Source organism: Saccopteryx bilineata, chromosome 2 (genome assembly GCF_036850765.1).
Source record: "Saccopteryx bilineata isolate mSacBil1 chromosome 2, mSacBil1_pri_phased_curated, whole genome shotgun sequence".
Taxonomy (NCBI): Eukaryota; Metazoa; Chordata; class Mammalia; order Chiroptera; family Emballonuridae; genus Saccopteryx; species Saccopteryx bilineata.
The window spans coordinates 222,343,334-222,365,816 of NC_089491.1; the positions used below are offsets into that span (position 1 = coordinate 222,343,334).

Sequence of the window (22,483 nt, forward strand, 5' to 3'; positions counted from 1 at the left end):
TCTGACTGTCTTCTGTGTGCGTGTGGAGCATGGCTGCTGGGAACCAGTGGTTACAGATGTCCTGGAAACAGCTCTAAATAGTGGAGTTCTGCTTCATTTCCAACAAAATGTTTCTTTTTTTTTTCTTTTAGTTTGTTTTTTATATCACAAAAGCATCAAAATTAGGTTAGCATTTAGTAATTTCCAATTTTGCAAACACTAAAGAGAGTGTATTTGAAATGTGTGCAAGAGGAGACCCAGCTGCTGCCTTCACTTCTGTTACAACCTAGGTGGGGGTTGCAGGCTCCAGGAGGTGGACAGTTCTGTCCTCTGTGCAGCAGTGCATGGGTATGCCTGCTGTCACACGTATGCAGGGCGAGTGTACTATGCCAAGCTCTCTTAAAAGGAAGGTACTTTGTTTAGGTAGCATTGAAACATTGGTACAAAGTTTGGCAGCTCTAAAAAGCCCATCAGGCTGAGATAGGTTGCTTTTTATGTTAAATTGAGAAAAACAAAATGCAAGTTGCAGGAAGGGCTGAGAATACTAAAAGTAAGGCCTGTGGGAACCCCATGAGGCCAGGGGATGCAGATGTTCATGGTTCTGTCCCTGTGCCCAGTTTAGCACCAGCCCAGAGCCAGCTTATGAAATAAACAAATGAGGAACAGGGTGGTGGTTGGGCAGCAGTTAATCACAGAGATGAACTTTGCTTAGAGACCCTTAACAGAGATCCATGTTTCAGGACAAAGATGAAATAATAGCCTCAGGTGTTGGACAGCCCTTGGAAAATTGAACTTACAAGGCGGATTTCAGCAAAAGGGGTAGGGGGAGGAAAGGCACTTGATTTGTTTACAAGAAAAGAGAGAAAGGGAAGATGAAAGGCTGTTGACTGTAGTCCTTCATGGGACCCAGGCCACGTGATACAGCTATCATAGGCTGATGCCCCTTTGAAAAAGTCCTTTGTGGTTGTCTTGGTTTCTTTCAGTGACTTGATTCTGAAGATCTGCATTCAACATGAGCCGTTTTCAGCACAGGCTCAGCCTTGAGCACCTGTATGCCTAGAGCAGCTTTATGCCCATTAGAGGGAGGGCAAAGGCCTGCCGGGAGCATGCCCCACACCAGCTTTGAGTCATTAGGTGGCCCTCTCTGCCCTCTCTCCTAGTTTGCGAGCACTCCATCCTCAGACGGGGCCTCTAGCTCATTAGCAATACGTTATCCCTATGGGAAAATCTCAAGAGACGGGAGAGATTTCTTCCTATGGTGAGGAAATAACAATTGCATCAGAAAATAGGGGACAAGAATCCCCTGTACTTGTGTGGTTACTTTGAACTTCAAAATATTTAAGTTTCTCCCCCTGCTCCCTGCATGCACTTAATCATAAGGAGTAGTGCTGTGTTATGGAGGAGGGCAGACCTGATAGAGACCGAGGCACTTTGCTAAAGTCCCTGAACACCCAGTGATAGAGCCAGGAGAAGAACTCAGGTGTCCTGATGCCCTTCTGGACCCTAAGTACAACCTGGGTCTTTACCAAGCTTGGTAAATATCCTGGCTTGTAGACAATCAGAGAGCTTGCCCCTAAGCCCTAATTCCCAACTGAGCCATCCATAGAATTCAGCTGTCCAAGTGACACCTGGACCATGAGTAGAACTCAGGCATCCCAATCCTAACTGGGCCATGGGTAGAACTCAGGTGTCCCAATGACACCTGAATAGGCATAGAGCTCAGGGGTCCTAATTCTCACCTGGGCCAAGAGTAAAAATCAGGCATTCTGATTCCCAGTAAGGCCATATGTAGAACTCAGGTCTCCTGATCACTCTTGGCCTACCAGTATAAAGCAGGTCATACACAGTATACTCCTGGCCTAGGTATAGAGCTCACGCTCCCTTATGCCACCTGGGCCACAGGTAGAACAATCCAGGTACCCACCTGGACCACAAATAGAACTATCCAGGTACCCACTTGGACCACAGGTTGAAATCAGGTATCCCAGTTCCCAACTGGATCATGCATAGAACTCAAGTGTCCCAATGACACCTGGACCAGGTGTAGAGCTCAAGTGTCCCAGTTCTCACGTGGGCTAGGCATAGAATTCGGGTCTCCCTATGACACTTGGACCTTTCACTGTGTCTACTTCTTCCATTCTGCCTGTGACCAACCTTATTGGTCTAAGACCCTTCTAACTACTGTAAATCCCTAAACAGGACTTGTACGAAGCCTGATTTGGCCTCCAATGCAGCACGGTCTAGACTGGTTGCTCAGTCACCCCCTCTCTACCCCCCCACACATATAGACATGGAGACTGCTGGGTAACCAGATCCTCTGTGTCCCTTCGACGGATGTGCTCCCTACAGGTGTTCCAGAAGGATGGGCACCCGGTGTGCTTTGACACCTCCAACGAAGACGACTGCAACTGGATGATGCTGGTGCGGCCGGCAGTGGAGCCTGAGCACCAGAACCTGACAGCCTACCAGCACGGCAATGACGTGTACTTCACCACCTCCAGGGACATCCCCCCAGGCACTGAGCTGCGTGTGTGGTATGCGGCCTTCTATGCCAAGAAGATGGACAAGCCCATGCTGAAGCAGGCCTGCTCCAGTGTCCATGGTATGTGGCAAGCCTTGCCATGGGGACTGAGGGCCCTGGGCTGTGTGCAGGAACCAGATATTAGTGAGGAATTGTGCCTGGAGAGTTGGCTGTGAGTGGCAAGAACAAAGGGGTTGGTCTTGACCCCACCTGGATGGGTCTCTGTTCTGCTTGGTAAATATCCTGGCTTGTAGAGCTCACCCGGAAGCCAGACACCTGCTGCAGGGTGTTGTACCTCTTAGATCCACTGCAGCAAATCTGCACGTGGATATGACAAGCAGCATCCCAGCTCTGCCCTCAGGGCTTTCCACATAGTCATTTCTCCTCTTCCTCTGGGGTTAGGTGTTGTCCCTGGTTCAGGGCACAGGAAACCGATCACAGATAGGGTAGGAAGCCTGCCCAGTCACAGTGCAGGAGATGGAGGACTCTGGTTCCAGGGCTGGGCTGTCCACCTCACAGCCTCCTCCAGAGTTTGGAGTATATGCAAGTGTGTGCATACATATGTATGTGCACATTCAAAGAGAGACTTTATGGAAGTCATGTGTGATTGGCCCAAACCCGATGTTCCTATTGGAACCGCCAGTCAGAGTGTGTGTCTGGCAAATCAGGGTCCAGGCATCGCTTTGTGAAGGGGGCCCATTGAATTAAATCTTTCCTGCCTGTGGTCTTTGTGATGAGAGTTCCTCCATGGGTCTCTGAGAGACCCCATGACATGGATGACATTGGATTTTTCTAAGCTGTCAGAGCTGCACTTGCACAGCCTGGTTCTTTGGGGAAGACATGTTCACTGTTGTCACAAAGATTATTGCTCCTGCGCCCCCAAGTGACAGGATTTTGTCAAAGCTATGGCTTATTTCCTCTTTAGTATAAACCCCGTGTTGTACAAAACTGCTCTAGAGTGAGAGCCTTCTCATTTGGAAGGTCTGTCTGATCTGTGTGCTCTGTCTGCTCACGTGATTGAGGTTGGTGAGCTGCCTTACGTGACACAGCCAGCAGTGTGTGTGGGGAGGACTCTGTGATGCCACTCCAGTGACAGAAATGGATTCTCTCACAGTCTGGAGGCCAGAAGTCCAAGATGAGGGTGCTGGAAGGGCTGTTTCCTTCTGGAGGCTCTGAGGGAGAATCCTTCTCAGGCCTCTCTCTCAGTTTCTGGTGGTGCTGGCAGCCCTTGGCATCCCGAGGCTTGCAGCTGCATCACCCATTCCTGCCTGTGTTTTCACAAGACCCTCTCTCTGTGTTTGTGTTCTCTTCTTATAAGGACACCAGTTATGGGATTTGGGGCCTACCACAAACACAACCTGACCTCATCTTACTTTTTTTTTGAGAGAGAGTAAGACAGATAGGAAGGGGAGAGATAAGAAACATCAACTGGTAGTTGTGGCACCTTAGTTGTTCACTGATTGCTTCTCATGTGTGCCTTGACTAGGGGGCTCCAGCCAAACCAGTGACCTTTTGCTCAAGGCAGCAATCTTGAGCTCAAGCCAGCGACCTTGAGCTTCAAGCCAGCTACCTTTGGACTTAAGCCAGTGACACTCAAGCCAATGAGCCTGCGCTCAAGCTGGATGAACCTGCGCTCAAGCCAGTAACCTCAGGATTTTGAACCTGGGACCTCAGCATCCTAGGTTGACATTCTGACCACTGCGCCCCCACTGGTCAGGCTGATTTTACTTTCATGTCAACTACAGAGACCCTGTCCAAAGCTTCCAGGTGGACTTGAATGTGCAGGGCCACTCTTCAGCCCATGGCAGGCTGGGTAGGGAGGGGCTGGTGGAGTGGGGAGCCCCTGGGGATGTCCACGGGGAACCTCAGCGGGGAGTCAGATAGCCTGCAATCCAGGTTTGGGGGCAGCAGGAAGATAAAGAAAGCTTGGCAGTGGGAATTTTCCCCCTTTACAGAGCTATTTATGGGAAGACTGGGCTTTATGGAGTGTTCTTATTTTGATAGTGAAATGTACAGAAAGAATTTAGAGAGACTGATGACTTTTCACCATGCTGCTCCTAGCCCCACCCTCTAGGGTTTGCTACAACCAGGCACGTGGCCCCTTAGGGAGGCACCCACTGCGTCGCCATACTAGGTCAGGTGGCACTTCCCGGCATGATGACCCGGAAGCTGTCCAAGATCACTGTCCTGGTTCTGTCCTGTCTTTATTGCTCCTGGCCCAGGCAGCTGACACCGTGTGTGCCTGGGAACAGCCCAGAATACATGTCAGCATTTAGGTTTTTAGAGGCTCACCTTGTCATTTGTGTCCTGGATGTTGGCACACCCCTCACAACTCTGAAGGTCAAGGTCAAAGTCAAAGCAAAGGCTGGTGCCACGTACTGGAGTTACAGTTCTGTTTGCTTTTTACCTGCTAGAGAGCTCTTTATCTGGAGCTGGTTTCTGAGAGAATAGATTTAATGGAAGTGGCCTGGCACTGTGTCGCCCTAACCACTCATTCAGGAGTATGAGGGTGACTTTGATTTCTCTTCCAGGCTACTGAGAACAGGACACTGTTAATAATTATGTCAGGACACCCAGCATAAGCTGAAAGGTATACTCACCTCAAACAAGTTTTCCAATTGGGAAAATAAGCAAGCCGCTTAGTTACTCTACAGTTTTAGAAGTGCCTTTTATGGTGTTTTGTTTTGGAACAAATGACTAGCAGCTATTTCTTGGAAATGTAGGGAAAGCTATTGACTACTGTTTGGTTAGTTGGATTCTTTCTCTTCTCTTCCTAAGTGGTCAACTGGTGAGTGACCACTGAGCCCTGGCAGTGCCGGTCACTCCCACGTAGGGCTTAGTCCTGGGGCCCAAGGGAGCATCCACCTCTGGGTGCCAGGGCTGGTTGGTAAAATAGTGACATAGCAGCTGCCCCAAGTCCCTCTCTGGCACAGTAAAGCTTCTGGAGCCTGCTCTAGCCCTGTCTACCCTGAGGACCTGGGCCCAGCGTAGGCTCAGCACGTGTTGAACACTTCACCCAGCTGAAGCCATGCATTGGGAGCCCACCACTGCCCGCTTCTTAGAAACCAGGGTAGGTAACATGACCTGTGAAGAGAGGTCTAGAAACACGGAGAGTTGGCTGTCGGCATGATTCTGGTCATCCAGATCTGACAGGGCAATGGCATCAGCTGTCTGTCCTTCTCAGTGGTGAGGTCTCTCCCCATCCCACTCTGGTCTGGATGATCTGTGAGACCATCGATGTACAGTGGAAGAAGGGGGCCATCACTAGGCCTTGAGCCCCACGGGGGAGGGGCAGAGTACAGTGAATGGGGCCTTAGCACCAGTGTGTTCTAGAAGAGTCGTGCGTGGGGTTGTTGGACAGGGAGCAGTCTTCCCATAAATCATTTAGAATCTTTCTTGGTGAGCATTAGAACTGCCAGGATGCATTAATTTAATTCTGCCTTTTTTTCAGATTTGCTTCAAACATGCATCTTTGTTGTAGAAATCCACTAGTTTGCAGCTGGGAGAGCCAACCTCTAAATACAGAGAAAAGTTGGTTTCAACCTGAGGAGCTGTGACCCAGTGGTTTAAAAATTAATTTTTACTGTTTTTCTTTTTTCTGATAGTAGATTGGTTTTTCTAATTGCATTTTTTCTTGAACTTGCATGAAGGTTGATTTTCTCTCTTTGCACATCCCTCGGCCTGTTGGCAGATGAAGGAGCAGCCCAGGAGGCATAGTGGGTCTGAAAAAGATCAAGTATAAATGCACTTCATACATTTGGGTAACTATTTAAATCACACAGAACATCATTTTACCTCAATGACTCAGCATTTTAGACTAACTTGTTCTAGTGTTTTTTAAAATCAGTGCCCTTGACATGTAGCTTATATATAATAAAAGTTACTGATTTTAAGGCTGCAGTTCTGAAAGCTTTGACAGGTAGATCCAGTTGTGTAAGCTCCACCACAACCATTATAGGGAACATGCTCCTCATCTGGAAAGTTCTCTGGCGTGGCTTTACCCTTGATGACTTTGAAGACCACAAGCTTTCTATCCCAAAATTCTGACGATTCTTTCCTGTAATTTAAAAAGACAGGCATATTTACACAGTTGAGGTCTTACTGTACATGCCATTATATTGCTTGCTTTTATTTACCTGCACACTTCTTAGTTACCACCCTATTGTAAGCACTTTCCCTGTTACTACTGTCTGCGTGGCATCAGTTCCTGGCTGTGGTGTTACGTTTTGTGTCAACACTTCCTTCTCTCGTGTTGTCTATGTAAGTGATTGGCAATCAGGCATTGCCTTCTGATTATGGCTGTTTTCTTTCTTATCTGGTTTTTTATTTAATTTATTTATTGATTTTAGAGAGAGAGAAAGACAGAAACGTTGATCTGTTCCTGTATATGCCCTGACTGGGGATCGAACCTGTAACCTTTGTGTGTCAGGACAATACTCTAATCATCTAAGCTATCTGGCCAGGGCTGTTTTCTTTCTTAAAAATTTTTATCTTTTGAAAATAGAGTATTCCCCTTGATGAGGGGAAAGTAGTCATGACTAGTTTTCCAGTTGGTCCTTGAACCTAGCATCAGAGGCTGATGAAGAGAGGGGTTTCTTGTTTCAGGTTAGCCTGGATTCACATTCATGGGTAGCGACCTTGTTCTAGGAGATAGCGGCTCATTCGGAGAGGAAGGACACCGATTCGCAAGGGTCTGCTTCCAGCTAGCCCACTTCTCATCCTTTTCTGAAACTCTCCTGGGCAGGTGTGGGTTTCCTTTTAGAACCACATGTGTCTGAGCAGGTGAGTGAGAAATGGGAATTTGGCTCCGCTTTCTTCAAGCAGGGATTTTCAGAGAGCAGTACAAGGAACAGGGGTCGGTTGGGAGCAGACAGCCATCATAGGACTCTGCTTCCCACTCCGTTGCTCCCGACCCTCCACTTGCTGTTTGTTCTTAGTTTAACAAAAATTTCATATGGCATTTACAACTTTCCTTTTTTATCTTACAAAGACTCAGAAGAAAATGCATGCAAATAATTATAGCAATTTTTCTCCCATTCTTTGTAACCTTATTGCTAGTTTTTGATACAGAAGGATGTGTGCCTTTTCCCCGAATGCGTGGAATGCATGTGCAGTTGCAGTTCTGGATGATTTATTTAAGGACCCAGAGTTTTCTGTGTAAGTGACCCATGAGTGTCAACAGGGGCTGCACAGTGACAGCGGTGGATGTGGAGGTGAAAGGCTGCCAGACAGGGCTTAGAGAAACCAGGCTAGGCCCGGAGATTACTTCCCCAACATTTAGGTCCCACAAGAGCATCAGTAATTTTTTAGAAGGAGGCTGCAGGTCCCCTCTTCTCATCCAAGGTCTCCCTCCATGTTCCGTGAACCCTGGTCATCTTCTCCCTCCGTAGACCCCTGTGATGCTGTGATAAAGAAAGACAAGAGGCTCTATCCTGGACAGCAGCCACTGCCTGGGTGGCTGTTTAAACCCAAATTCAAATTAAATGAGTGAAAAATTTATTTCCTCCAGGGCACCAGCACGTGTGGCTGCCATCCTGGCCAGCACAGTTACAGGGTATTTCTGTCATCACACAAAGTGGTGGACGGCGCTGGGCTGAGGTGGTCACACCGGGCTCAGTGCCCACTGACTGGCTATTTTGGGTTTCACTCTTTCTTGTGTGAGCCGATGAGAGACTGAGGTATTTGATTTCGTCTTTAGGATGCCTTTTTTCTTTGAGGTTGTGTGAAGGATGCTCCTGGTCCCACCAGACTGGCTTCTTGGAGGAAGATATGTTTTCGTGACTGGAGACAGACCCTGCATCAAGCTGCTGTGCCTCCACCTTTTGGTGCTCAGTTTCCTCATCTGTGAAATGGGGATCTTCTCGAGGACTGAATGAGTCCCTGTGTGTAAAACTCCAAGAACGGAATAGTGCCTGGACCCTGCAAGTGCTCATGAGTGATTGCTATTATCCAATTGTCACCTGTGAGGATGGCGCAGTCCCTGCTGGGCTGGCCTATGTGGACAGATGAGCTGCGCAGACTTAACACCCTTTCTCTCTTTATAGCTGCAGGCATCCCAGAAAACAGCTCCCCGGTGGAGTCGGAGCCGAGCCAGTGGGTGTGTAAAGTGTGTTCTGCCACCTTCCTGGAGTTGCAGCTCCTGAATGGTAAGGGGGGTTAGGGGGCGCCTGGCTCAGGCTGTTGAGTGAGGTTTTTGAAAGTCTTTTGTTGAGCTCACTGGGATTTGGGCTGTCACTTGCACATCATCCCTTTTGGACAACAAAATGCACCACCTTCGGGATACTCCCAGCTCAGCTCAGGGATGTCTCCCAGACTTGTGTGCGTGTTTAAACGGGCCCCCTACCCAGCTCCTCTCTCAGCTTGTGTATTTACACTTAGGTTTGAAGTCCCCTCTGTGTGTCTGGTATCACGAGGTCTTAGTCTCTTTCTCTTAGGTTCTGTAGTATATTACAACTGGGGGGGGGGTCTATATTTTATCAAGTGGGCTCATTGTTAGCTTGTCGTGCCATGTGGCTGAACTGCTTTACTCCTGCTATGACATGTGTCCCGTTAACGTTGTGTTTGCTTTGTTATTTTCTTTCCCTCACTAGTTCCTTAAGGACCCTCACCCAGCACAGTGTCCCTAAGTATGGGACAAATAAAGGCATAACAGCCACTTCATACGCAGCGCCTGACTTGAAGTGGAGATTTACAATAGAAAGATCAGTCCTTGGGCCAGTGTGCACACAGGCACCTTCTGTCATTTGAGTGTGTTAGTCCTTATCGTCCTATGAGTCCTCCCTCCTTCCTGCGGGTGTCCTGCAATCCAGCTGGTCTGAGCCGAACTCACCTTCCTTTGAGCACTTGGCTGCTCTAGACCTTTGTACCCAGCCCTGCCTGCCTGGATCCTGGTTTCCATCCGGGTTTCTTGTCTTGGGAGGTCTCTGATGCTTTCTTCAATTTAAAATAAAGCAAAAGATTTTTTTGCTTTTATGCAGTGTTTTTAAAGATAGTTTTGTTTATCACGAATTGGATATTTCTCATACTCCTCTTAAAGGTTACATTTTTAAATAATTGTGTTAGGTAGTGGTAGAAAATTAGAAAATACAAATAAGCTTAAAGAAGAAAGTCAACATTGCCTGGAGTGTTACCGTCTGAAGAGAGCCACATTTGTATTTTCATGTAGCCTTCCATAGTTCTCTCTGCACAGACATGAGTACACATGCTTTCTTCAGTGTGTGCAGAACTGTGTATGCTCGACCAGCCCTGTTTATCACCTAATTGACTTTTCAGAATACTAGTGGTGTTTGGTGCAGTGGGAAAACTTCATTTTCAAAAGCAGTGGAAATAAAGTTTACTTACGTCAGCAAAGAGCACACTGTTAGCAAATAAAACTTAACACAAAGAAACAGGCAGTGGGGGTGGAGGTGGACACTGGCGGCTGCCTCAAGCCCTGTGCATGCGCCTCCCTCTCCTGCAGAACATCTGCTGGGTCACTTGGAACAAACCAAAAGCCTCCCCCCAGCCAGCCAGCAGGAAGGGGCTCCCGAGAAGGAACCAGATGTGTCTCGGGGGGAGCCTCCCATAGTTCCCAAGAGCATTAGTGCCACCAAAGAGCAGAAGAAAAAGCCTCGAAGGGGGAGAAAACCTAAAGCCTCGAAACCAGAGCAGCCACTGGTCATCATTGAAGGCAAGGAGCCCACAGGTGAGGACTGGTCCTGGGGGAGGAGCCTACAAGTGAGGGCTGGTCCTGGGGGAGGAGCCTGCAGGTGAGGGCTGGTCCTGGGGGAGGGGCCAGCAGGTGAGGATTGGTCTTGAAGAAGGAGTCCACAGGTGAGGGCTGGTCCTGGCAGAGGAGCCAGCAGGGGAGGGCTGGTCCTGAGGAAGGAGTCCACAGGTGAGGACTGGTCCTGGGGGAGGAACCAGCAGGTGAGGACTGGTCCTGAGGAAGGAGTCCACAGGTGAGGGCTGGTCCTGGGGGAGGAGTCCGCAGGTGAGGGCTGGTCCTGGGGGAGGAGTCCACAGGTGAGGGCTGGTCCTGGGGGAGGAGCCAGTAGGTGAGGACTGGTCCTGAGGAAGGAGTCCACAGGTGAGGGCTGGTCCTGGGGGAGGAGCCAGTAGGTGAGGACTGGTCCTGAGGAAGGAGTCCACAGGTGAGGGCTGGTCCTGGGGGAGGAGTCTGCAGGTGAGGGCTGGTCCTGGGGGAGGAGTCCACAGGTGAGGACTGGTCCTGGGGGAGGAACCAGCAGGTGAGGACTGGTCCTGAGGAAGGAGTCCACAGGTGAGGGCTGGTCCTGAGGAAGGAGTCCACAGGTGAGGACTGGTCCTGGGGGAGGAACCAGCAGGTGAGGACTGGTCCTGAGGAAGGAGTCCACAGGTGAGGGCTGGTCCTGGGGGAGGAGTCCACAGGTGAGGGCTGGTCCTGGGGGAGGAGTCCACAGGTGAGGGATGGTCCTGGGGGAGGAGCCAGTAGGTGAGGACTGGTCCTGAGGAAGGAGTCCACAGGTGAGGGCTGGTCCTGGGGGAGGAGCCAGTAGGTGAGGACTGGTCCTGAGGAAGGAGTCCACAGGTGAGGGCTGGTCCTGGGGGAGGAACCAGCAGGTGAGGACTGTTCCTGAGGAAGGAGTCCACAGGTGAGGGCTGGTCCTGGGGGAGGAGTCCACAGGTGGGGGCTGGTCCTGAGGAAGGAGTCCACAGGTGAGGGCTGGTCCTGGGGGAGGAACCAGCAGGTGAGGACTGGTCTTGAGGAAGGAGTCCACAGGTGAGGGCTGGTCCTGGGGGAGGAGTCCACAGGTGAGGACTGGTCCTGGGGGAGGAGTCCACAGGTGAGGGCTGGTCCTGAGGAAGGAGTCCACAGGTGAGGGCTGGTCCTGGGGGAGGAGTCCACAGGTGAGGACTGGTCCTGGGGGAGGAGTCCACAGGTGAGGGCTGGTCCTGGGGGAGGAGTCCACAGGTGAGGGCTGGTCCTGAGGGAGGAGTCCACAGGGGAAGGCTGGTCCTGGGGGAGGAGTTCACAGGTGAGGGCTGGTCCTGAGGAAGTAGTCCACAGGTCAGGGCTGGTTCTGGGAGAGGAGCCCACAGGTAAGGGCTGGTCCTGGAAGACTGGGAGGGACATGAGGCCATACCACCTGTCTCCTGTCACCTCTGGGGTATGAAAAGTCAGCTCTGAGAGCCCACACAGGTGAAATCTAAGCCCTTCTATCTGCAAATTAGCTCTTTTGGAGTCCCATTTACATGTGATACAGTTTGCACTTCAAAGTGTGCGTGTTGTGAACTTGAACAGGTGGGTTCACCTGTGTAACCAGCGCCTGCTCAAGACATTTCCCTCTCTTAGCCACTTGCCCATGTCTTGCATGGATCCCAACCTGGGAGTTCACGTGGCCGGTGCTCCTTCTGGGTCAAGGTGCCTTGCCCGCAGATGTGGGGTGACTCATTCACGCTGGGTTTCAGCCGCTCCTGCTTCACGCCGAGCACTGTTGTTCACTGTGTGAAGGGCCCATCATCCACTCCTCTGTCACCTATGGGTGGGCATGTAGCTTGTTTCCTGGCCACAGCGGAAGCACATTCTCCATGACAACATCCCCAACTGAGTTTGGAGGGACCTTTGACCCACTTTCTCTGGTGTGTGACACAGGTCTCCTCACTACCTTCAATACTGACTTCTTTTTGTTACTTTCATATCCTAGCATTCTTTATGTGAGAGTAAGAAAAAAATTCTTACTCTTTCTGAGAACTTAACAAGAGTATTAGGGGAACAAGCCTTCACATAATAGTCTCAGTTTTGCCCTTTGCTGCCTGGTGTGCAGCCAGCTTGCAGCCTACATGCTCCAGGGACCCGTGGGGCAGGAGGGTGTAAACTTCCCTGGGCTGCCCCCTTCTCTAAACAGGAGGGACAAGCGAAGGTGCAGAGCCTGTTCAGTGACTATTTCCTGGGTAGTTGCACTAGGAAGTAGAGGCAAAATGGGGAACCAGTGCGAATTTTCTTGTGTGATCCTCCCATATTTCATTTGTCCAGAGGTTCGGGCCTGGGTCACTGTTACTATGGTTATTTCGTATTTGACTCTTGTGCCAGACATTTATCTGCTTTTGAACATGTTCAAGGTGCCTAATTATAACATCATCTAATTATAAAATTAATATTTCTAAATTTCTGCCATGACTATAAGTTTTAAGATCCCACAATATAGCAAAATGTCCTCTTTTTTTTGGTTTGTATGAAGAGGGACTGAAATACTGTTATGACTGCTGTGGTTTTAAAAATTTACAACTCAGTTTTGAGTTAAGAATGTCAATTTGTTTTTCTATATATACAGATAAAAATATGTGGGTTCTAAAATATTGCTAATTATCTTTGCTTTTTACCCATGTAAATCTTGCAATCTGTGTGTACATCCTTAGCCTGGCAACCGTCCCCTTGGGCATGTATTGTGTTTAGGTTGTGTTCTGTCCCCTGCCCTGGTGATGACATGGCCTGTCCCATTCCTTCTGCATAGAGCAAGTGGCAGAGATCATCACTGAGGTGCCACCAGACGAGCCTGTGACTTCGACTCCAGACGAGCACATCATGGAGCTGGTTTTGGGGAAACTGGCCAGCACCACCAGTGATGCCACTTCAGTGCCAAAGTGAGTCCTGCCACAGCACTTGGGACAGATGTGCCAGTGCAGTGTAAGATGTGTGACCAGTACAGGGAAAGCTTCCTGTGCCTTTGTATGTTCAAGGCGCCCCTCCTTCTGGATGCCCCAACTCTGGGCAGTGGCTGAGCTTGTCCCCTTCTTTCTCACACCGAGCTGGGATGATTTAGAAGGACTCTTTCCAAAATGACTGTAACCTTGAACTCTTTTCCCCAACAATGCAGTCTCCCACCTGTCTCACCATTGGCTTGTCTACCTGGGCAGGTTCCCACACCACCAGAGCAGCAGCATCACTCTCAAGAGGAGCCTGATTCTTTCCAGCCGACATGGCATCCGGCGGAAGCTGGTCCGGCAGCTAGGGGAACACCGACGGGTCTACCAGTGCGGCACCTGCAGCAAGGTCTTTCAGAACAGCAGCAACCTGAGCAGGCATGTGCGCTCGCATGGTGAGTCTCGGGTCCTCATCTCTCGGCGGCGTTGCTGAGGGGCTGCCTATCCCATGTGAGGGACAGAGGGCCCCGCAGACCCCGTACGCCAGCAGGTCAGGGGCACAATGTCTCAGGGCATGCCAGCAGTCACGGATCAGCTTTTCATTGTTGATTCCTTAGGTGACAAGCTGTTCAAGTGTGAGGAGTGTGCGAAGCTGTTCAGCCGCAAGGAGAGTCTAAAGCAGCACGTCTCTTATAAGCATAGCCGGAACGAGGTGGGTGCAGCCATGGGTCCTCCTCCTGGTTGTGGGGAGAAGCAGGCCATCGACCGAACCATCAGGATGGAGGAGAGAAGTTAGAGTCAGGAGAGAGGAGAGAACGGGAGCACGGCCAATCCTGGCGGTTCTGGACATATACAGTTGGCCTGGCCAGGTGTGGACAGAGCGGCCTGGAGTGGGCTGAGGAGGGTAACAGGCAACCATGTGGGCTGTGCAGGGACCTGTGTATGGGGTGCTTTTTCTAGGGCAGTTGGGTGAGAGGAGTGAAAACTTCTTCATGCTCCTAAATTGAGTAGGAGAGTAGTAGAGAAATGTTGTAAACCACACAGACATGGAAGTTGCTAGAATGTTTCATAAGGGAGCTCATTCTGCTTGAACTTCCTCCTGGCTCCTCCCCTCACTGACTCACTGCCCTCTGCCCAGGTGGACAGCGAGTACAGATACCGGTGTGCCACCTGTGAGAAGACCTTCCGCATCGAGAGTGCGCTAGAATTTCACAACTGCAGGACAGGTGAGCAGACACGGTCCAGCGTGGATTCTCAGGTGACAGGACAGAAACCGTGGAACATTAGAAGGGAATAAGGATGGAGATAACAACTAACTGCACTTTTAACATTTCCCACCACTCGCTTTGCTTCCGAGCAACCCTTAGTTAGTCAGAAGACACAGATGGAAACTCCCCGTGTCCAAAGAAATGTATTTTCTCACTTCCTGTTATACATGCCCCACATCTGACACCCCAGTGTCATCCTCGCTAAGTATAGTGAGCAGCGGTGTTGGATTTATGCTAGGACCACGTGAGAAATGAAGAGGTGGGTGGGTAGTGCCTGCAGGAGAGACTGTCCCTCACTTGTAGAAAGGGTCTTCCATAGCCCTTAGCCTTCCCTTATGCATGGAACTGCCCGCATCCAGGGTAGGCCCCCCGCTGCCTCACACAGACCCTGTTTTTCTGAGTTTCATCTATCCTCCAGACTCCAAGGTGACATGGAACCTCGTTTTACTCATGCTGCCATAAGCCTGTGCCAAGGAGGTCTCCCTGGGTCTGGGTGAGCATGCTGGGCACTATCTCTGCAAGACTGGCTGCTAGCAAGCATGTATAATGTGGAACTCACCATGTACAGCAAGGAGGCAGTGGCTTAGGAGCCCAACCAGCGAAGAAAGCCCGTCCTGCCCGACTGTACTCTCCCTGCGCGCTGTGGGTGACTTGCGTTCTCCCTCTCTCTAGGAACCCTAGCACACCCGGGAAAGGGGGGGACCAGTGACAGTCGGCTTAGAGACCTACCAGGTTAGCCTTTGATATCAAACTCTTTCCTGTTGACCCTCTGTGTGCGTCACTTGTATCTCTGTGCTGGTTCTTAGTCACGTGGGCCTTTGGGGAACCTTCACCAGCATTAAATAAATCTTCACAGCCCCTCCTGCCGCAGCCAGTGCCTGCCCTGGCAGCGTCTGCTGTGTCCCTTAGTTTGGTTCACTTGTTTGTTTTGCTTTGAGGGCTCCTGTCTGAGACCATGGCTTGTCTTTTGTCCATGGCACCTTGCTCCTAGGCAGAACTTCTCTGAGTGGCAGGCAAGTCTTGTTTCCCTCGAGCTCTAGCTGCTCTACAGCATCCATGTCCATGGCATTAAGTGGCCTCAGAAGCTTTCACACACTTCCAGGATGCTGAACACCTGCATCCTGGGCCCGCACCCCAGGTGTTGCCCCAGATCTGGGGCAAACTCACCCAACAGCCTCCTTTGCCGCACTAGCAGTTTGAGACAGAGCCTTTGCTAAGGTTTGTTGTTCGGAGTCAGAGAGCGCCCCGTGTGGCCACTCGCGGATCTGCGTGAGTGCGGGAATATGGGCAAGGCTGTCAGGGTCCCTGGAGCTAGAGTGGCGCCCTGTCCTGTCTGGTGTTTGGTGAGCCACTCAGGGTCCAGCAGGAGGAGTTGTCCTCTTCAGCTGTCTCTCTGGGCGCAGATGAAACAAAGTAACAGAAGAAATCAAAGCTGCAGTTTCTGCAGGGCAGTTAAAAGTTCTGACCAACCAGACCTTTTTCTTCATTATGCACTTTCTCTTTTACTAAGATGCTCTCATTTCAAACCTTAGAAGTTTTGGGTGGAAAACAAGGGATAAACCTGGAAACAAAGCTTATTTGCATAGTTATTCTTTTTAGGTACTAGCATTAAGGAATGTGTGTCTTCCTACACCATTAAACCAAGACTGTGTATTATGAAGAAGAAACTGTGAAATGTGTAGTCTGAGGGGTTTTCTCAAGCTTTTGCTCAGCAGAAGCTGTGTTGGGTGTGACAAGGTATTGATGTAACTCTTCTAAGTGGTCCCTGTACTGCCCTTGACCATCAAATTATGCTAGTGAATAGCAAAGGTTCATGCCCAGGCTCTCAAGCAGAACATGGTTTGGCAGGCTCCTGTGCAGGCTGGCTTCCCCAGAAATCGCCTGTCTTACCTCCGGGTGACCCTGCCCCACACTTTTCACCAGAACCCAAGTAAAAGGAATTTGTTCTAGGTTGCTGCATTTTATTAAAATATAAATGTAGACCTTGAGGGCACCAGGATTATTGGTGGGAGAAAGTTGTTGTTTGTACCAGATGCCTGTCTACATTCCTGAACCAGTGACTGTGGATGCCATGGCAGGAAAAGTCACCTTATGTGAGGGACTGGTCCTGGACACCTCTGTTCCAGCTCCTCTCTCACTGGCAGTGTCCATATCTGAGCTGGGAATGATTACAAGTGATTCTCACCATACACTGGGAGGGACTCATGAGAGAGAAAGCTAAAGCCCGGGGGCACACTGCACTTTCCACTCTGTCAGGCCCCAGGGCTAGTGGGGTGCCTGCCCAGGAGAGGAAGCTCACCTGGGCAGTTTAGCAGGCCCAGCGTAGGTAAGGGTCTTTGTGATCTGATGGATCACAAAGGCCTGTAACAGGCCTGAACAGGCCTGTAAAGGCGTGGCCCTTCACAAAGCAGATGGCAGACGCTCTTGGTCTGGTGGTCCCATTCCCAAGAAGCCATGATGAGGGAATTTAGCAGAAAGGGGAGAAATAAAACTACTTTACTAAGGATCACTGAGTTATATACAATATCAAAAACAATAGAGTAAATTGTGATAAGTGAACTGAATAGAATATTATGCAGCCAGTAAAGTAAGCATGAACATGTTTGTATAATAAGTACACATACTGCATATGTGTGAATGTGTGGACAGGGGATCATGTAAGGGCACCTGGACTATACCTGGGCTGCATATCAGGGTCACCTGAGGACTACTATGGCCTGAGCCTCCTGGGATATTTTGGTTGTCACAGCTGGCTGTATGTGGAGGTGTTAGAGGGGTTGGGTGCTGCAGAGCATCTGCAATGCCCAGGTCAGCCCCCACAGAGAATGAGTTGGGCCACATGTCACCAGTACCCAGGCTGAGACCCTGGACCTGAGGTCCTTAGATGCACTCAGGGGCTCCATTGTGCAACAGCAAGAGCTCCATCCAACTCATTGTAGAAACCAGTAGGTTTGTGTACAGCCTCAGGAATTTGTGTGTTTGGCAAACGTTAGCTGACTTCAGGAGCAGATCGGCAGGCTGGAGCCGAGGACTCAGAAATAAGGGTGGCACGGTGTGTCTTGAGGCCCTCTCTCCGGAGGGGGACCCACATTGTCATACCCACCTGCACAGGGTACCCAGGGGGTGGAGTTCTGGGCATCCAGTGGACTTAAGGGTTCTTGAGTTGATGCTCCAGAGGGACCATGGGCAGTGAGGGGTGCCTTATGGGGCTTGTATAAGTGATGACCCATAAGTGTGGGGCATTGGGTGAGGGGCAGAGCAGAGAACAAGACAGAGAAGGCTGGGGACCTGTGATGGGTATGAGGCCCTGCGATCCCTGAATTGAAGGGAGAGGCCAGGTGGGTTGGGCAAAGACAGACACCTGGAGAGTGCCAGTGCTGTGCAGGTGCCCATTGGCCCTACTGCTTGTGCCCAGCCAGAGCAAGCCTTCAGGGGAGCAAGGAGAGCCACGGGATATCCTGGTGCCTGGAGGGAGAGAGTTCAGTGAGACAGAGAGAGCGGGTGGGGACTTCCAGAGTTCCTGGAGAAACACTGTGACTCCTTACGAGGAATCATTGAATGCTGTGGGGGATGGGAATGTGGAAGAGGTTGGCAGGGCGAGGCTGAGCAGTGAAAGGAGGTGACCAGAATGTTTGCTTTCCACATTGACAACAACGGCTCCAGCCTGGTGCCTGGGCAGAAGTTACAATAGCACCAGTGCCACTGCTTCCTGGCTGTGTGGTCCTCATGCGTCTCCGCCCCTCACCTGTGCCCACTGCCGTTCTCACAGCCTCATCGTGGAGCCTCCTCTGGTGCCATTTACCTAAAAGCTGCTGTGTTTGCTTGCTTCCTGGACAGATGACAAGACGTTCCAATGTGAGATGTGTTTCAGATTCTTCTCCACCAACAGCAACCTTTCCAAGCACAAGAAGAAACACGGGGACAAGAAGTTTGCTTGTGAAGTCTGCAACAAAATGTTCTACCGCAAGGATGTCATGCTTGACCATCAGAGGAGGCACCTGGAAGGTGAGCACACCTGCCCAGTGGGCGGGACTAATGAGAGGGGGTGGGCCCACCTTGTCACAGGTTGTTTGGATGCAGTTTGTCTCTGCCACCATCTGATGGATCCATGGTGCTGTGGAAATTCAGCTCAGGCTGAGAGACAAGGGATCAATGGTGTCATGTGTTAATGGAAACAGTTGGAAATGTCCCAAGTGTTCAGTAGGGAAAGAGTTAAGGAAACCAGGCTCTTTATAGGATTGAATATTATGCAGTCATTAAAAAAACATTTTTTTTCAATGACTTTTTTAATATTACAAGAAAATGCTTTCGACATGCTAGAAAGTAGGAAGAAAACAGTGTATGAAGTTGTGCTTGGGGTACGCTTTCCACTGTGTGCATGGAGCAGAATGCTCCAGGTGGAAGCTGCTGGTTGCGCGTGACTGATTATCCCTGGCTCCTCCTACTCTCTGTGTTTCCCAAGAGTACCTGGATGCCCTCGCCATTTGCAGCAGGCTTGGAGCACAGGGGCAAGGGGGCTGCCTGTCCGGGTGGTGGGTCTCTGAGAGCTCAGGCATAAGAGCTACATAGACTTCACTGAGGCCAATTATGGGGTGAGATGAGGGGATGTGATGGAACCAGAAACATGTATGGGGTTTGGGGGACCTGGCGGGACAGACCCTGAGCTGTACGGGCAACAGCGGAATGGGAAGGCATGGGCACTAACTAGAGAAGCACCTGGTGTGTTCCGAACCCCCTGGGAGACCATTAAAGAGCCTACTCATGCACACTTTCTTTAAAAGTAGCATTTTAGTGTTGGTAGTCCTGATTTTTATCCTGAAAGACTGCTCTCTTGCTGACCAGGCCTCCCTGAGCAAAGCACTTTTTCATAAAAGTTTGAAAAAATTGTCTTCTAAAGAATTGCAAAATGAAGTACCGTTAAGTCCTCAGTTAACAATGTCAGTAACTTCTGCGACTTTAAGTGTAACGGAACCAGTTCCACTGTAGGCTAATGGATATAAAGAAGAGTTAAGGTCCTTTGGCATCTCATCAATATTATGAGGAAATGACGCTGTTTGAGAACCCACTGCATATGCTTATTGGAAAATAAACTCAGCAAACCAAGTCGTATGTAAAGCCTGACTGTGCCACACAAATGTGTGTGTATACATATTGTCATGCCTTTTTTACAAGACCAGAGTTACATTTTATCCACACTTTTACCTGGCTGTTCTTCGTGTGGCCTCACAAGATCTACCACCTTTTCTTCTGTGATTTGTTGGATGGTGCATTTAGGGACTCACAAGCCAAATTTAGTGAGTGGGGGGCTTGGGTATGCTACCATGCCTGTTTCCTCACCTGTGTGGTGTGGATGACTGACTTGCTTGACTCCCTAGGCTGGTGGATAGTTGAACTAGATCCGCTTGAATAGTGCTAAGTGCCAGCTACCATCGGCACTGCTAGAAGTTGGGTGTTTCTTGATTGCTAGATAGACACCTATACCTGGATTGTATTTTACAACTTTATTTTACAAGTGACCCATAGCTCATCACTTTCTGCCAGAATAAATGATGCTGCTGCTGTGGCTGTTTTGTGGTTTTCCTCTTCATGCTAGAGCACAGTGTGAGCTTGCTCCGGTGTGATGTACACCTGGCAGCCTTTGGAAACGATGTATTTTTTTTAGGTGTTCTTACCTCCAGCTCCACATTCACACCATGTGAGGTAGGAATGTCCCAAACAGGTCGGCTGTGTAGAAGAAGAGACGATAAGAGTGAATTTCACTCTTTTGTTGAAATATAACCTATTTCACACAAACTTCTAAGTCTGTTTTGATCTCGGTTATGAATAGTTATGTCTTTTTTTTTTTTTTAAATAAATTTTTATTAATGGTAATGGGATGACATTAATAAATCAGGGTACATATATTCAAAGAAAACATGTCTAGGTTATTTTGTCATTAAATTATGTTGCGTACCCTCGCCCAAAGTCAGATTGTCCTCCGCCACCCTCTATCTAGTTCTCTGTGCCCCTCCCCCTCCCCCTAATTCTCTCCCTCCCTCCCTCCCATGTCCTCCCTCCCCCCACTCCTGGTAACCACCACACTCTTGTCCATGTCTCTTAGTCTCATTTTTATGTTCCATCAATGTATGGAATCATGTAGTTCTTGTTTTTTTCTGATTTACTTATTTCACTCCTTATAATGTTATCAAGATCCCACCATTTTGCTGTAAATGATCTGATGTCATCATTTCTTATGGCTGAGTAGTATTCCATAGTGTATATGTGCCACATCTTCTTTATCCAGTCTTCTATTGAAGGGCTTTTTGGTTGTTTCCATGTCTTGGCCACTGTGAACAGTGCTGCAATGAACATGGGGCTACATGTGTCTTCACGTATCAATGTTTCTGAGGTTTTGGGGTATATACCCAGTAGAGGGATTGCTGGGTCATAAGGTAGTTCTATTTGCAGTTTTTTGAGGAACCACCATACTTTCCTCCATAATGGTTGTACTACTTTACAGTCCCACCAACAGTGAATGAGGGTTCCTTTTTCTCCACAGCCTCTCCAACATTTGCTATTACCCGTCTTGTTGATAATAGCTAATCTAACAGGGGTGAGGTGGTATCTCATTGTAGTTTTGATTTGCATTTCTCTAATAACTAATGAAGCTGAGCATCTTTTCATATATCTGTTGGCCATTTGTATCTCTTCCTGGGAGAAGTGTCTGTTCATGTCCTCTTCCCATTTTTTTATGGGATTGTTTGTTTGTTTGTTGTTGAGTTTTATGAGTTCTTTGTAAATTTTGGATATTAGGCCCTTATCTGAGCTGTTGTTTGAAAATATCATTTCCCATTTAGTTGGCTGTCTGTTTATTTTTATATCAGTTTCTCTTGCTGAGCAAAAACTTTTTATTCTGATGTAGTCCCATTCATTTATCTTTGCCTTCACTTCTCTTGCCATTGGAGTCAAGTTCATAAAATGTTCTTTAAAACCCAGGTCCATGATTTTAGTACCTATGTCTTCTTCTATGTACTTTATTGTTTCAGGTCTTATATTTAGGTCTTTGATCCATTTTGAATTAATTTTAGTACACGGGGACAGGCTGTAGTCGAGTTTCATTCTTTTGCATGTAGCTTTCCAGTTTTCCCAACACCATTTGTTGAAGAGGCTTTCTTTTCTCCATTGTATGTTGTTGGCCCCTTTATCAAAGATTATTTGACCCTATATATGTGGTTTTATTTCTGGGCTTTCTATTCTGTTCCATTGGTCTGAGTGTCTATTTTTCTGCCAATACCATGTTGTTTTGATTATCGTGGCCCTATAATATAGTTTAAAGTCAGGTATTGTAATGCCCCCAGCTTCATTCTTTTTCCTTAGGATTGTTTTGGCTATTCGGGGTTTTTTATAGTTCCATATAAATCTGATGATTTTTTGTTCCATTTCTTTAAAAAATCTCATTGGGATTTTGATGGGAATTGAATTAAATTTGTATATTGCTTTGGGTAATATGGCCATTTTGATTATATTTATTCTTCCTATCCAAGAACAAGGAATATTTTTCCATCTCATTGTATCTTTTTCGATTTCCCTTAACAATGCTTTGTAATTTTCATTATATAGGTCCTTTACATTCTTTGTTATGTTTATTCCTAGGTATTTTATTTTTTTTGTTGCAATCGTGAAGGGGATTATTTTTTTGAGTTCGTTTTCTAATATTTCATTGTTGGCATATAGAAAGGCTATGGACTTTTGTATGTTAATTTTGTATCCTGCGACCTTACTGTATTGGTTTATTGTTTCTAATAATCTTTTTGTGGAGTCCTTCGGGTTTTCGATGTATAGGATCATATCATCAGCAAAAAGTGATAGCTTTACTTCTTCTTTTCCGATATGGATGCCTTTTATTTCTTTGTCTTGTCTGATTGCTCTGGCCAGAACTTCTAGCACCACGTTAAATAAGAGTGGAGAGAGTGGACAACCCTGTCTTGTTCCTGATTTAAGGTAGAAATGCCTCAGTTTTATGCCGTTTAATAGGATGTTGGCTGATGGTTTATCATATATGGCCTTTATCATGTTGAGATATTTTCCTTCTATACCCATTTTGTTGAGAGTCTTAAACATAAAATTGTGTTGT

At 48.5% G+C, this 22,483-nt stretch overlaps 1 protein-coding gene across 3 annotated transcripts in view; it reads left to right on the forward strand.

Annotated features, from left to right (window-relative positions):
* The window catches only part of PRDM15 (PR/SET domain 15), a 73,864-nt gene that overhangs the window by 18,016 nt on the left and 33,365 nt on the right, over window positions 1-22,483 (forward strand). For 2 of the 3 annotated variants that reach the window (XM_066259327.1, XM_066259328.1), the window contains exons 5-13: window positions 2,329-2,581; window positions 8,545-8,646; window positions 9,960-10,184; window positions 12,973-13,102; window positions 13,376-13,557; window positions 13,720-13,814; window positions 14,241-14,328; window positions 15,043-15,102; window positions 18,208-18,375. In XM_066259327.1, coding sequence (XP_066115424.1) covers window positions 2,329-2,581; window positions 8,545-8,646; window positions 9,960-10,184; window positions 12,973-13,102; window positions 13,376-13,557; window positions 13,720-13,814; window positions 14,241-14,328; window positions 15,043-15,102; window positions 18,208-18,375 — 1,303 coding nt within the window. The remainder of the gene's footprint in view (window positions 1-2,328; window positions 2,582-8,544; window positions 8,647-9,959; window positions 10,185-12,972; window positions 13,103-13,375; window positions 13,558-13,719; window positions 13,815-14,240; window positions 14,329-15,042; window positions 15,103-18,207; window positions 18,376-22,483) is intronic. The other variant, XM_066259329.1, reaches the window with a different exon arrangement.